The 15,035-nt window shown below is 47.6% G+C and overlaps 1 protein-coding gene across 5 annotated transcripts; it reads left to right on the forward strand.

Annotated features, from left to right (window-relative positions):
- Positions 5,319-14,730, forward strand: IL19 (interleukin 19). 5 transcript variants are annotated; one of them, XM_018060098.1, is made up of 7 exons: positions 5,319-5,444; positions 8,767-8,913; positions 9,054-9,119; positions 11,385-11,537; positions 12,247-12,309; positions 12,483-12,548; positions 14,170-14,730. In XM_018060098.1, the coding sequence occupies exons 2-7, from the start codon at positions 8,770-8,772 to the stop codon at positions 14,278-14,280; spliced, it is 603 nt and encodes a 200-aa protein (XP_017915587.1). In that variant the 5' UTR covers positions 5,319-5,444; positions 8,767-8,769; the 3' UTR covers positions 14,281-14,730. The 5 variants fall into 5 exon arrangements, with proteins under 5 accessions (XP_017915587.1, XP_005690474.1, XP_017915590.1 ...); XM_018060099.1 differs by having other exon boundaries at positions 5,408-5,534; XM_005690417.2 differs by lacking the exon at positions 12,247-12,309.

Genomic DNA, 15,035 nt, shown 5'->3' on the forward strand with positions numbered 1-15,035 from the left:
TCTTTTCAAATGAGTCAGTTCTTCACATCAGGTGGCCAAAGTATTGGAGCTTCAACTTCAGCATCAGTCCTTCCAGTGAATATTCAGGACTGATTTCCTTTAGGATAGACTGGTTGGATCTCCTTGCAGTCCAAGGGACTCTCAAGAGTCTTCTCCAGTACCACAGTTTGAAAGCATCAGTTCTTCGGCACTCAGCCTTCTTTATGGTCTGACTCTCACATCCATATTTGACCCTTAGAGAGACGTATTTAGATGGCTTGGAATCATATATGTGTGTGGTTAAGACACTGCTACCCATCCTGGTGTAAGAATGGCATCAAGGAACAGTCCTTCCAGCCACTGTACTGACTCTTTTTATTGAAAGTGTAGGGATTTTGGAAGAGAAGCAAAGTTTGAGATGTTTGGAGCCAGAAAGAAATGTGTTGAAAATTCTTTCAGCCATCAAACACCTAAAATTGTAAGCTAAAGATTTAGTTTTCATTAAAATCTAGTAAAAGTGAAAACATTTACTCAATAATGCAATATATACAATTATAAGTGAATCACACACTTTTTTCTTTTCTAATGGGAATCTTGTGAAGCAGAATTTATGGGAATTTCTGTGAAATTTGTAGGGCACAAACCTGTAGCATCTTTCATGCCTGCCAGCTATCAGTGACCAAAACTGAATTTTGAACAACCATACTAAAGGAAAGACTGACTTTTAAAAATCATCTTTACAGAAAATAAGTTAAAAATTATTGTTATAGAAGAAGCAAAGAAACAGGCATCAAGTAGTTCATTTCTATAAGTGTTTGAGCTATCTTTCTCAGTTGTGTGGGGTTTGTGGAATTTGTCAGCTTTTTAAGATTTGTAATTTGTCACAATTCACTTCTCATTCTTAATAAACATTCACTTCTGTCCCTAATTTTGAACTCCTATTTTAAAATTCCTTTTCTTAAAGAGCATCCCATGAGCCGCAGGCCTCATGTATCTGGCCCTGGCGGGGGTTGAAGTCTGCGGAAGGTTCAGTGGAAAGTGGCCAGATTTAACAAAAAAAAATACAGGATGTTCGGTTACCTTTGAATTTCAGGTGGATAAACACTGAGATGTGTTTATCTGAGATTCAAAGTTAACTGGGTGTCTTTGTATCCAATCAGTGGGAGTGTGAAAGAAACAGGAGTCAACCGAGGTGGTGGTGGGAAGGTGGAGAGAAGAGAGGAGGGGGAAAGGAAGAGGGGAGAGGCTTCACAAGAAAGTCATCTGGACCGAGTCCTAAAGCTGAGCAGGCATCTGCAAGGCAGAGGAGCACAGGGTGTGCTCTCTAGGCGAGGCATGGAGGCTCATCACGAGGGGTGCGGCTGAAGATGTGGTCAGGGTCAGGCTGTGATGGGGCTGGCGTGTCATGGGGGGCAGTCTCCTTCACCCTGAAGGCCCCGGGACCACGTGGGGAGGTTTTGGTAGGGGAACACCAAGACTGGGTTTGTGTTTTAGACAGTCGGGGACCTGGGGGAGGATGGGTGGTTGGGGCTGAGACCAGATCAGCAACCCAGGACAGAAATCGGGAGGTAGCGCTTGGACTCTTTCCGTGACCCATCCTGCTCCCTCCGCCAGTCTCCACGGGGGCTGTTTCAGGGCAGCTGAACCATAGAACCCACTGACGTCAAACAGCATCTGAGGTCCTGGACCAGCAGGTGGCGGCTGAGAACCTTGGGAGTGAAAATGGAGCAGGAAAGGCCAGGTTGGTGGGGGACAGGTTCCCAAGGTGGGTCTGTGCTTCCCTTCCCATCAGCAAGTGATCAGTTTGCATTTCCTCAAGTCATCAGCTTCCTAGGTGAAGGCAGTCAGAACTGCTTGGCTTGGGAGACTGACGTCACCTCCCCTGCTACACAGGCTTGAGGCTCCGCACTGTTCGGTTGCGGTCCACCTGGTCCTGGGGTGGGAAGGCAGCGTGGGCTTCGAAAAGGCTAGAAGCCAGGACAAGGAGGTTTGAGAACTGTGTGCCGTGTCTTTGCTGGGTGAACGAAGGGCTGGCTCACATCTCCGCTTGTTCATGGCTTTAAAGGGAACGTGGAACTGGGTGCTCTTTGATGTCTTTTCTGACTCTCATTTCTGAATCCCAGGCAGAGGAGAAATGGTTCAGGCTTAAGGTCCCCCAGGAGAGGGGCTGAAAAGGTAGGGCAGGAAGACCCTGCATTCACCTCCTCCAGCGACACACCGAAAGGACAACTGTTTACAGAGCCACTCAACGAGAACAACAGAGCCGGAAAACGTATCTCTTTTTATTTTTTCTTTTTTTTTTTGCTGTATTTTAAAAGTTATATACAATTAAAAACAAATTATTACAATCCAGATATATTTACAGAGACATTTAAAATTTATATTCCTGAGTATATATCTCTATCCTGAGTATATATCTCTATCCTGAGTATATATATTTATATTCCTGAGTAGGTCTTTGTTAGTTATCTGCTTTATCATATACAGTAGCGTATATATGTTAATCCCAACCCCCTACTTTATTCCTCTCTCCTTCTCTCTGATAATATGTTTGTTTTCTATATTATTCTCAATATTTTGTAATAACCTATAAAGGAAAAGAATCTGAAAAAAAATATATATGTATAACTGAGCCACTGTGCTATACAGCTGAAACTAACACACACTATAAATCAGCTATACTTCGATTTAAAATATAATAAGTAAAAAGACAGAAAAGTGAGTAATCATTTATATTCTTTCTAAATCTGTATTTACTTCCCAAATGAACTGTCCCTTCATCAGTATCAGTATTTCTTTTTTGCAAATTCTTCCTCTGTCATACTTTCTAGTGTCATACAGTCCTCACAACTACAGGGTTTGCCTCATATATCACTGAAGTTAGGCATATAAACCTAAGTCATTTCCTCCAAGTCACCCAGTAGGGCTGCACCTTGCTCAACCCCAGGGCACCTCATTCCCATAAAAGGCACTGGGCTTGGTGCCCCCTGGTGTTGCACAATGCCTGGTTCCCTTCTTGTCCGAGCTCCAAGATTTGGCTCTTCGGAGAGGCAAACTACCTTCTTCTGGAGAAGAAATTGCCTTGGTAGCATCCTAAGTGGCTCATGGAGCTGGAGTGGAAGGATAGGGGATTGGAAAGCGTGAGAGAGCTGTGTCCAGCACACATCAAACTCAGAGCATCTCCATCTCAGTCTCCGGTTTCCCTTCATTGTGTCTGTGTCCTTTTTAACAAATGGGCAACGGAGCTCTGGTATCCCAGTGGTGGGTCAGCTGGCTCTAGAAGACCCAATTCTAGGCTAGATAGAACCCACATCTATGGATCAAAGCCACAGTTTCATTGCAATCCTGGGAGGAATGCCATTCCACCTCAATCGGTATTCTTGTCTTTTTATATCAAGTGTTAGTAGTGAGGCTTAGGATGGAGAAGAGTAATTTCTTATCGTCCCTCTTTTCTCCTAGTTTAGGAACTGAAACGGGGGTGCTGTAAAATTAATAACAAAGCTTATCATTTTCTAATAGCTTATTATTTTCCAGGCCTTGTGCTAAAGCTTACACTTGATCATGTAATCTACACACCATGCCTGCATGGTGAATGTTCATCAGGCATAATTAGCACCATTTTGCAGATGAATAAACAGAGGCACAGAGATTAACTGGCTTGCTTTTGGTCTGACAGCCAAAGCAAGCGGAAGCAGTCAGCCTGAGTCGGCTGACTCCAGAGTTGCAGTCCCAGTTACTATGATACAGTGTATACTGGAGTGGAGCTATGAACACAGCACATATTTTCCCTTTCTCTACAAGCTTCCTGATGTGACATCTTTGTCCTGAAATCAAAGTTGGATGAGAACACACAGTCTGAGCACAAGGTGGTGAATACAGGCTAAGAGTCAGCGGTGTTGCAATCCACTCACCATCTGTGAGCTATGAGCCGGCGGCTCAGGCAGTGCTGTGAAAAATAGCATCCACTCCCTTGCCCGTCTCCCTCCCTGCAGAAGCAGGAGTGAGGAGGAGGAGATCTCTGGACTCAAGACTACCTCTTCCTCTCCTCCCCAGAAGGAGCACAGAGACACTGAGTCCTAAAAAGGTATCTTCTCCTTTTCCAGGTGCCTGGTACACAGCATCAGAATAAATAATATTTATGGAATACTCACCAGGGTCAAGTCCATTAGATCATTCAGAGCCTCATAGTTTATTTTTACCTACTTTAGGAAACTTCAGGGAAGTTTTGAGTAGCTTGTCCAGTATCTCACAGAGAAGAGGGAGAGCCAGGGTTAAATCTAGAGCAACGCTGTGACTGCTACAATCGACTGCTTCCCTCAACGTGTACTATTTCATTAAGTCCAAGATGCGGGACCGCAAGACGTCCAGCCCCCGTGATCCACTTCCCGGCATCTCTGCCCATACAGTGTCCTCAGTGTTCTCTGCCCCTCTTCCTTCCCCGCTGGGTGCTGCCCACCACTCTGTCTCCCCAGGCTGTCCTCGGGGCAGATTCCATTCCAGCTTGTTGTCCAAAGGGCCCATGGGGTTTCTTATAATCACACCCCATCCCAAGCTGTTTGGTTTTGGTAAAGGCAAACTGTTTAGGGAGTTCTTGTTTGGAGAGGAAACTTTTTACGCCCTATCTTTTTTTTTATCATCATCGCCCCAAACCCTGATTCTGAAGAACTGGTAGTGTAGAGATTGTATACATATAAAAAGGCAATTTAGACAGAGAGTCTTCTGGCCCAAGATCAAGGATTCCACTCTCTGTTCCTGACCTGCTCCTGGCTGCTAAGCTCCTCTGCCTCCCAGTCTCATGTTCCCCCTCTGCATTGATTAAGAATGAAAAGGCTAAGGGACAAGATGCTGAAGAGAGAGACGATGCCCAAAGAACCCCTTGCATTTCTGTGAGAGGAAGAAAAAACCCTCCTGACCAAGTTAAACAAAATAATGCACGTAGAGCCTTTAGCTAGCACCTGGCACACGTTAGGTGCTGAATAGCTCGGGCAGATGGAGCTGACAGGAGCCGGGCACCTGCAGGATCTCAGGGCTGGCTGTGGCGGGGCGTGGCTGTCAGAAGATTGCTTTCCTGACGTTGCCTGCAGGGTACAATTGGTGACATGCCACAGCTCTCAGGAAAGTGATCTAACTTGGATTTTTCTGTATGGACACTGAATTGCAAGAAAATCTCATTTGCATAAGTTAGGGAGCTCATTTTTCCTAGAAGCTGCCTGTCAAGACTGAGAAGAAAGACGCATTTCTTAATAATGATTAATCAGCTGTATCTGAAAAGAAAAAGAAAACAATTCAGGAAATAAGATGCTAAGGAAAGGTGGGGAAAAACGATCTCCCCCCAGACGGACCCACCCAGTTAAACCCTGACAGCATTTCCTTGTGTTCACCTGCATAAAAGTGGCCAGCCCTTTCCAAGTGGCAAGGAGCGCAGAGAGAAGGCATAGGGCCGGCCCTGGAGCACCCTGTGAGAGGTGAGGCTGGCGGCGTCCATCCTGAGGCTTTGCTCATCACCTTCCCAGCCCTCTTCCATTACAGCTGCAGAGAGGTGACCTGTGGTCCAGGTGCTGGGCATTTTGTAGAATGGGGAGGGGTGTTCGGTTGAACTTTCTAGTCCTTTCTTCTCAATAAGTAGAGAGGCAGAGTGGGAAAGGGGGAAGGAAGAAAGGGAAAGGAAGGGATCTATTTTGTTTTCAGAAACATGATGATCGTATTAAAGTTTTATTGAAGTGTATTGATTTACAATGTTGTGTTAACTTAAGAGTGATTCAGTTATGTATACATATCTATATCCATACTTTTTCATATTCTTTTCCATGATGGTTTATACAGGATATTGACTACAGTTCCCTCTGTTACACAGAAGGACCCTGTTGTTTATCTGTTGTATGCACAGTAATTTGTGTCTGCTAATCCCAAACTCTCAGTCCTTCCCTCCCTGACCCCCCTCCCCCTTGTCAACCCCAAGTCTGATTTCCATATAGGAGAGTCTGGTTTGTTCCATGTATATGTTCATTTGTGTCATGTTTTAGATTCTACATATAAGTACATCTTTTGTCTTTCTCTTTCTGACTTACCTCGCATAGTACAATAATCTCTAGGTCCATCCATGATGCTGCAAATGGCATTATTTCATTCATGTTTGTGGCCGAGTGATGTTCCATTGTACACATCCATTCGTTTTGTCGATGGACATTTACGTTGTTTCCATGTCTTGGCTATTGTGAATAGTGCTGTTAGGAATAAAGGGCTGCACATATATTTTTGAATAATATTTTTGTTTGATATATGCCTAGGAGTAGGATTGCTGGATCCTGTGGCAACTCCTTGTTTAGTTTACTGAGGAACCTCCACGCTGTTTTCCACAGCTGCTGCACGATTTACATTCCCATCAGCAGTGCAGGGGGCTCCCCTGGTGGCTCAGACGGTAAAGAACCTGCCTGCAGTGCGGGAGCTATGGGTTCGATCTCTGGGTTAGGAAGATCCCCTGGAGAAGGTAATAGCAACCCACTCCAGTATTTTAGCCTGGAGAATTCCATGGACAGAGGAGCCTAGCGAGCTGCAGTCCATAGGATCACAAAGAGTCGGATATGACTAGGCGACAAACTCACACTCACAGAGCAGTGCAGGAGGGTTCAAATCGAAAAGAGTCTAGCCTTTACTATAAACCTGTTTTAATTCTAAAAACTTCTGGGAACTTTATAGTATATATATATTTTTAATCATTTGCAGTTATTAAGTATATCTTTAAATATAAGGAGTATCACGGGCTCTGTGGGACCTGGCAGAAGTTTTTCCTGTCCGTCTGCTGCGAGGGGATCTGCTGGGTCTCCCGCTGAGATCTAGGGGGCGGTGCTGTGGGCGGGGCCGTGCACAGGTGAGGGGAGCGGCCGCCTGCCCTCCCATTCTGGTTCCGCCGCCGCTCAGGGGCCACGTACCTTGGGCAGGTTTCTCCACCTCGCTAAGAGTCAGTTCCGTCTCAGGTAAAAGGGGGATGGAAAGAGAACCACCCTCAGAGGCTGGCTGGGAGCATGAGATAACCATGGAAAATACTTGGCATGGAGCCCGAGGCACGAGGCAGGCATGATCAATGTTAGCTACTACCGTTGCCTGAATCAGGTGAAATGGCTGGGATCACCTGAGGGACATCTTTCTCTTCCGAGGCTCCCATTGGGGGTAAGCAGGCAACACCCCACTGCTTCTGAGAGTTGTCAGCAGAAAAACTGTGACCCCTTTAGTCACTTGTCTCCCCAGAAGCACTCCAGCTGTCTTTTGAGGGGAGAGAGGATTCTATTGCCTGCCCTGTCAATGGGGTCTGTTTCCTTCTTCTGCTAGAAACAGGTTGCAAGAAGAGAAATCAAGCTCTTTACCACAATGCCTGCTCTCCAGTGAGGTCTCAGCGTACACCTGTCCCTTGTTGGGAATGCTGCTGAGTTAAGGAGAAGTGAGGGAACACGGTTTCTTAAGCAGGAGTCACTGCTTCTCAGCTTCTGGAGAAGAGCCTGGGACTCTGGGGGATGACCCGGGGTCGGGGGAGGGGGGGTACGGCTCACGCTCCCCACAGGCGTGGTTAGAAGTGGGGGCGTCCACAGCCCCCAGCTGGCTTCCTATGCTCGCGGCCCCCTTCTCGTCCACTGTGGCGCCCACATGCCTTACACACCACACACGTGCTGGAACCGAGCACTCAGTCTGTACCATGGACGACACCGGGCAGAGGCCAGTCCATGCGCAAGTGTTGCCCTCTGACTTATTTTTAATGCTTGGCTCTGTTTGTGAAATGTGTGCTGGTGCTGGGAAAAGTCAGAGGAGGAGAACTCAGCAGGCTGTACAATCATGCTTGGGGCACTTTTCTCAAGATATATTACATGGCGCCACTGAAAGGGGTTCACTGAAAAGAGACAGAAGGACAGAGGCAGGAGGGGGTGTGAGAACTGGGCAGGGGGCGAGGGCAGCAGGAATCTGGGTCTGGCCCTGGTTAGAGGTTAGCGAGGGGTGAGTAAATCCCTGGCACCTCCTGGCTCGATGGGTGATGGAGGGGAAGCCGCCACCTTGCCATCTGTGGGTCTCCTTCGACACTGCAGCTAACGGATTATTAGAGGCCCCGTACCTCCCTTTCCCATCTTCTTCAGCTGGTGACATCTTCATAGTAAAGTAAAGTCGCTCAGTCGTGTCTGACTCTTTGCGACCCCATGGACTGTAGCCTACCAGGCTCCTCCTTCCATGGGATTCTCCAGGCAAGAGTACTGGAGTGGGTTGCCATATAGTTGGCATCAAAGGAGTGCTTTTAAGCAGACACAGTGGGTATGTAACTTAGTTACCAAGTGGGGATATAATAAAAAGATGTCTACTGTTTTCAGGGGTAAACATAAAAAAGTGAAATGTGTTTTATGGTTTTTTCAGATCTATTGCCTAATTTCTAGGGCATATTACCAACCCTGTTTTATTTAATTTGTTAAAAAAAACAACAAAAAACCGCTTCTCACCCCTGTTGAAAAACGAGCTGTGTTGAGTCATGTGAATGATTTACTCACAAATTCACTCCTTGAAAGTTGGGAGAACACTGTGGATCAGGCTTTCCTGGGCGGGGGCGGGGGGAGTGGGTGCAGCGGGGGGTACAAGGAAGGGCTAACTCAACTGATTCATAGAAACCAGAGAAGAAGACACATGCCCTAAGGTCCGCAGGCTGAGGTCCTGAGTCCTCCTTTCTGGGCTGCCCTCTGACCGGCCTTGCGCGGTCCAAAGGGAGACTCAGTCAGGGTCTCTTGGCCGGAAAGCTCACTTCACCCCTCCCCGCAGGACATGAAGGCACTGTGCGTTTCCCTCTGCCTCCTGGGTGCCGGGCTCTTCCTGTGTTCAGTGCACGCCCGAGGCCTCAGGAGATGCCTGATTTCCACGAACTTGCACCGTATGGAGGAGAGCTTCCGAGGAATCAAAACAGCCATTGTGAGTGTGGGTTTGGGGTGAAGGCGTGGGAGCGTGCCTCACTTTACCTTAGTGTGACAGCCAGCTCCTGCTCATCCCCTCGGTGTCTCTGGAGGATGTGAAGTCCTCACTGCTTATGCCCATCGTGTTTTCCTCCGTAGCAAGCTAAGGACACCTTCCAAAACGTCACCATCCTGTCCCCATCGGAGACCCTGCATGGCATTAAGGTACCAGCCTCTGCTCGCTCGTCTTCTGGCGTTTTGTGGGGAAGCAGCCCAGGGCTGAGGGGGAATCTGTGCCTGTGCACACCTCTTCCCTGACCTCCCTGGACTGTGAGGCTCCGCCGACTCCTCACGTGTCAGCTAACGTGCGAGGGTGTGCTCCTGTCTTGGGGAACTTGAACCCCAGGGAGGGTGTTCACCCCAACAGTGATTAAGGTGTCACATGCTCAGATGGGGCAGGATTTCTATGGCTTAGAGTGACTTTTGTGGTTTTGTGGGGAAGCTGAGACAATGAGCAGTGTCTCAAAAGCTGAAGAGGCTTGGGGTTAGTGGCTAACAGAAAGGAAGGGTTTGGGGAGAATAGGTATGTAAGATCAATGGAAATACATATCAGGGAACAGAGGGGCAGCTGGGGTGAATTCCCTGGTGGTCCCGTAATCAGGACTCTGTACTCTCACTGCCGAGGGTGTGGGTTCAATCCCTGGTCAGGGAACTACGATCGCTCAAGCCATGAGGCGAGACAGAAAAAAAAAAAAGAGGCAAACTTGAAAGCCAGGCTGAGCCTCAGCTTTATTTATTTTTGGTCGTACTGAGTGGCTTGTGGGATCTTGGTTACCCAGCGGGGGACCCTGTGTCGCCAGCAGAGGCAGCGTGGGATCCTAGCCACTGGACAGCCAGAGAGCTCTGAGCAGGGACCTGTAATACAGGCCACATGGAGTTCCTGCGGGTGTTGGAACCAGAGTGGGTGACCACAGAGTCTTTTAGAAAGACAGTCTGGTGATGGTCTTCACAATAGACAGCTTGAGGCCAGAAGGCAGGGAGGGAATGTCTAATCGCCACACTAGAGGTGCTGCGAGTCCGTGTGTTGGAACACAGCTGACGTATGAGGTGATGGTTCACTTCACAGAAGGGGCCAATGAGAAGTACCTTTAAAAGTGAGCTCCTCCAGTCCTTGATAGCATTCTAGAGAAACCCAGTTCTTCAGTTATTTATGTGACAGAGTACAAGGCACAAGATCATTCTTCTAGGCATTCTATGAGGCCTGATTTATTTATGGTAAACACAAGGAGACACTTCCTAAATTCTATTCTGGTCAATGGTATAGGAGACTTACAGGATGTTACAGCTGGAAGGGACCCAAAGGTCATCTATTCTGAAACCATCATTTTCAAATGACCAAAGGACGTCTTGGGAGAAAGAATGTCTAGTTAGTAGTGGTTGTCAGAAATAGACTCTCAAGTCTCATGCCCCTGTTTCTTCGTCCTCTCAAGGTCTAGAAATAGTTGGTGTGGCCTAAGGCAAGTGGTTGATAGGTATACAGTTCGTCGTCATATTTATTCTCTTCCCCTCTCCTTCTTTGATGAGACAAAGGTTACAACTTTTTACTCCTTTGGTGAAGGGAATTAGAAGGAGCAGAGGAAGAGGAGAGGTTTTGTGTAGCAAGTTGAGTTTCCATCCAGGAAAAGCTACCCGTCGGGCCAAGGAGGCTTTGCTGCCTTAACGCTAATGAAGATATAGATGTACATTGCTGTAGACCCTTCTTTTCTCAGGCTGACCTACAGCTCTCCTACACTGGCTCTTAGGGTGGAGTGCAAACTGTAAGAAGGAAACTCTGGCTGGCCAGTTGCCCTGAGCCATGCCCAAGGAAGTCAGGAGCTTTTCTGAGGAGGCCCTGCCCAGATGCATGCATTTCTGCCGCTGCCAGTTTCCATTTTTGCACATCTCCACTCCAACCAAGTGATCTCTGAAGTTTAAATAGAACACACTGGAGGAGAGACGAGCAGTCATCACACTGAAAGGAATACGTGCCTAGCACAAGCCTGACATGCAGCAGTCACTGAGTGGCTGTTAGTGGCTAGAGGGTGTTTCAGAGACTCAGACTTCAGTACAGTGTAAGGAAGTGCTTTTCAGGAAAGCTGTTCAGACATCGCTCCTTTCGAAAGGGAGGTGTCTGATCCCTGGAAACAGTTAAGCAGAAGTTAGTGATGATATGTCAGGGATGCTGTAGAGAGCATTCTAGCCTATAGCTGGGCGCCATCCCCTGTGAATATATCTCCTGGCCACATGAAAAGAGGGTAAGAACTGCAATCTCTTCTTGGTGACTCTGTCATAAGCAGCTTTGGAGGACACTTTGAGACCAATAAAAATGTAAAAAAAAAAAAGGCTTTTAGTTATTTCACTCCTTGTTGCCCCAACCCAAGCAGGCTGCTTTTGTCTCTAGGATAATAAGAGAAGAGGTCCTCTGGGGCTACTCTTAATTTGTGTCTGTAGCCCTTAGATGTGTGCTGCGTGACCAAGAACCTCCTGGCGTTTTATGTGGACAGGGTGTTCAAGGACCATCAGGAGCTGAACCCCCAAATCATGAGAAAAATCAGCAGCCTTGCCAACTCTTTCCTCTACATGCAGAAGACTCTACAACAATGTGTGAGTCACCAGCATCTACTTCCTGCCTGCCCCATGGAGCCCAGGACACGCTGGCCCTTTGTGGCCTTCTGAAATGGTTCTGGGCCCAAGGGAAATCCCCTGCCTTGTCATCCACGGGGGCAGAAGTGTCAGGAACCACTTCTAGTGGGTCCTCCTTGTCCAGGGCTTCCTCCTCGCCCAGGGCTTCCTCCTCCTCAGACCCGGTTTCCTCATGGATAATCTTCCTGGGATGACCAACTTACCTCAAAGTGATCTCTTAAGTGATCCCGGGACTGGCCTGTGAGAGGGGTGTGTTGAGGATTCTGGGCTTATCATAGGCATACCCCTAGTTTCTTTGTTCCGAGCCCTTGGGGTTTCTATACCAGTCAACCTCTGGGTGGTTCCCTGGTATATAGCCTATCCTATATAAGCATCACCTATACACTCATTGTGATTTGTTAAAAACAAACCTCAGAAATGAAACTGAGCCCCCAAGAGCCAATAAAAACTTAGACCAGGAGAAAACCCGGGGGTTCTGGCCCCATCTCTGCCAATGATTTCCCGGTGACTTTGTGACAAGCTACTTCACCTCTCTGTGCCTTGGATCCTGAAGTTGTTAGAAGAGGTCATGACCCCTGTCCCACTTCCGTGAAGATGTATTTAACCAGTTATTTGATTAACTAGCCCAACAAATATTGAGTGCCTGCCTAGAGTGGTGTTGCATTCACAGGGTGGTGACAAGACAGATTTGGCCCCTGCTCTCCAGGCCTTTCCAGCCCTGGTGACATGCAAGGTGATTCTACAAACAGCCCCTACAGCCCCCTGCTGCCCCAGCCTGGGTTGACTCACCCGACTCTCACCTTGGGAGGAAGGAGAACTATCACTCCTCACATAGGAGGTGGTGTTAAGAGTGAGCCGGGGTGGAAAAGTCTTCTGATGGATGCTATCTCCATTTTATTGCAACAGAAGCTGTGTCACTGCAGACAGGAAGCAACCAATGCAACCAGAATCATCCATGACAACTATGATCAGGTAAGGGAGGGGGAGAGGACAGGGAACGGAGAGATGGGGTGCAGCAGCCTGAGTGGGCAGCCCCCTCCCTGCTCAAATTCATCCATTTACTCAACAGTATTGATGGCCGGTCTGCCCAGTTCTGTGTCTGCAGAGTGTGTTGGTCTTACCTCGCTTGTTAATTTCCTGGTCTCTCTCTCTCCCCATTATGCCTCCACTGTTTCCTTTTCACATATCAGAACTATGTTCAGATCTGAGGGAAAGCACACACTGTTTAAGATAGGGCTGAGGCAGAGGGAGGCTTCCCAGGTGGCGCTAGTAGTAAAGAACCTGCCCGCCAATGCAGGTTAGACGTAAGAGACACGGGTTCGATCCCCAGGTCAGGCATGGCAACCCACTCCAGTATTCTTGCCTGGAGCATCCCAAGGACAGAGGAGGCTGGCGGGCTGCAGTCTATGGGGTCACACAGAGTTGGACACGACTGAGTGACTTAGTATGCACGCACAGCACAGAGGGAGCAAAGAGCCCCAGTGAACTGTAAGCTGTTATGCATGAAGCGTGCTACCTGGTAGTGTGTTTGTCGCTGTGTCTAGGCACTGTGATCAGCGTCCTGTGTGGTGATGAACAGCGCTTCTCATGTAGGTGCGGATGTCCTACGCACACCTCATGTAGAGGTGGAGTTAGAAGCACGGTCTCTTACCTGCATCATTTAGAGATTCTGTTGAAATGCAGATTCTGGCTGGTAGACCTGGAATGAGGTCTGAGATTCTGCGATTCACCCACACTCCCAGATTAAGTCAATGCTTCGAATAACAAGGAGCTGCAAGGTCTGTTCAGAGCTCTTCTTCTTTGTGGAGAGGCTCCACAGAGTAACATCACAATGGCAGAAATTCATATTGTTCTTCCTATGAGCCAGGTATTAAGTACACTAAAGGCATTAGCAGCACACTTATTCCTTACAACAATGCTACAGCCATTGTCTATATTTGATACATTAGAAAACCAAGACACAAACAGGTTAGGTAACTTAACTAAGTTTACACCACAACTAAGTGATGGAGGTAGGGCTTGATCCCATGCCATCTGGCTCCATAGGACATACTTTTGTATCTTACCATCTCTTCCACTCTGCTGAGGAAGAGCTGGGGTAAGTCAGGAGACGTGGGTTCCAGTCTAACTCTGCTGCCAGTTGGCTGTGTGACTTTGGGTAGGACACCTTCTTAGGGGCTGCAGCGTCCAATGGAGACATGCTGTTCCCCCTTCTTGTTGCTGGGCCCCTCGGGCACTGTGGATTTCAGGGAGAGTGGCAGTAGTAGGCCAAGCTGATGTCAACAGGAAAGCAAGCAGAGCTTCCAGCAAAGCAAGTTTGTTTGTTTTTCTGTGACATATAGGATAAAGAAAAACAGAGGGCAAAGAATGAAGAACTTCTTATTTTGTTTATAAGTTACTGACATGATTTAACTGTTTGTTTATAGAAAACAATTTAGGTCATGTGTTAGGAAAATAATTTAGGGTCTGTATGCCCTGCAGAGAGAATGGTTGCATAAAAAGCAAACCTCATGGGGACCTGAACATGGGGCGAGTGACTGAAAACTATGGTACAGCTCAGAAAGGCAGGCTATGATGATTTGCATGGTTTCAGCTGGAGGTCCGGGCTGCTGCCGTCAAGTCTCTGGGAGAGCTGGACGTCTTTCTAGCCTGGATTGACAAGCATCATCAAGGAACTTCGGCTGCCTCAAGACAAGGAACCTAATTTGGGAGGATGAACAGCCCCTGAGAGGTTTCTGGTGGGGGACAGCCAACTTGGAAGGGGAGGGAGACGGGGGAGGCCCTGTTTTATGCAAATGAGGGTCTTTTTGAGGACGTCTTCCTGCTTGTTTGGAATTCTCTTCTCTGGGCTGAGGTGTTGTAAGGGGAAATTCTGGGTTTGAGCACACCTCACCTTGTGGCTAAAATCTCACCGGCTGGGCCCAGCTTGTCTGATCTCACCTGAAGGTATCCAAGCAGTCTACTGGTTTTATTTTTATAACAAAGTATGTCTGTTGAGAGGTCCTGTGGGGCCATCCTGGAGGGAGAGGGTGGGCTTCCCTAATTTATTGTGAAGTTTCTTATCCCATGTCTGTGATGTGAGCTAAGCAATATCCTGTGGTGCATATTGTACTGACTGGTTTTTTTCTGAATAAATTCTCTTCTTTACCAATCATTGGAAGTGTCTTCTGTTTTAGGAAGGCCAGTCAAGGACCATGAATGGAGACTATGAGAAATAAAAGGCGCCTTGGGGAATTCCCTGGTGGTCTAGTGGTGAGGACTCTGAATTCTCACTGCTAAAGGCCCGGGTTCAGCCCTTGACTGGGGAACAAAATAATCCCACAAGTCATGCAGTACTGCCAAAAACAAATAAATTAAAAATAAAGAAATGAAACGGGCCTTGAAGAACAAAAATAGATGGGAAAACAGGCCTAGAAAGGGATAAAAATTTACTCGAAGTGAGTTAGTACAGAGAAGGGT

Source organism: Capra hircus, chromosome 16 (assembly GCF_001704415.2).
Source record: "Capra hircus breed San Clemente chromosome 16, ASM170441v1, whole genome shotgun sequence".
NCBI classification, from domain to species: Eukaryota; Metazoa; Chordata; class Mammalia; order Artiodactyla; family Bovidae; genus Capra; species Capra hircus.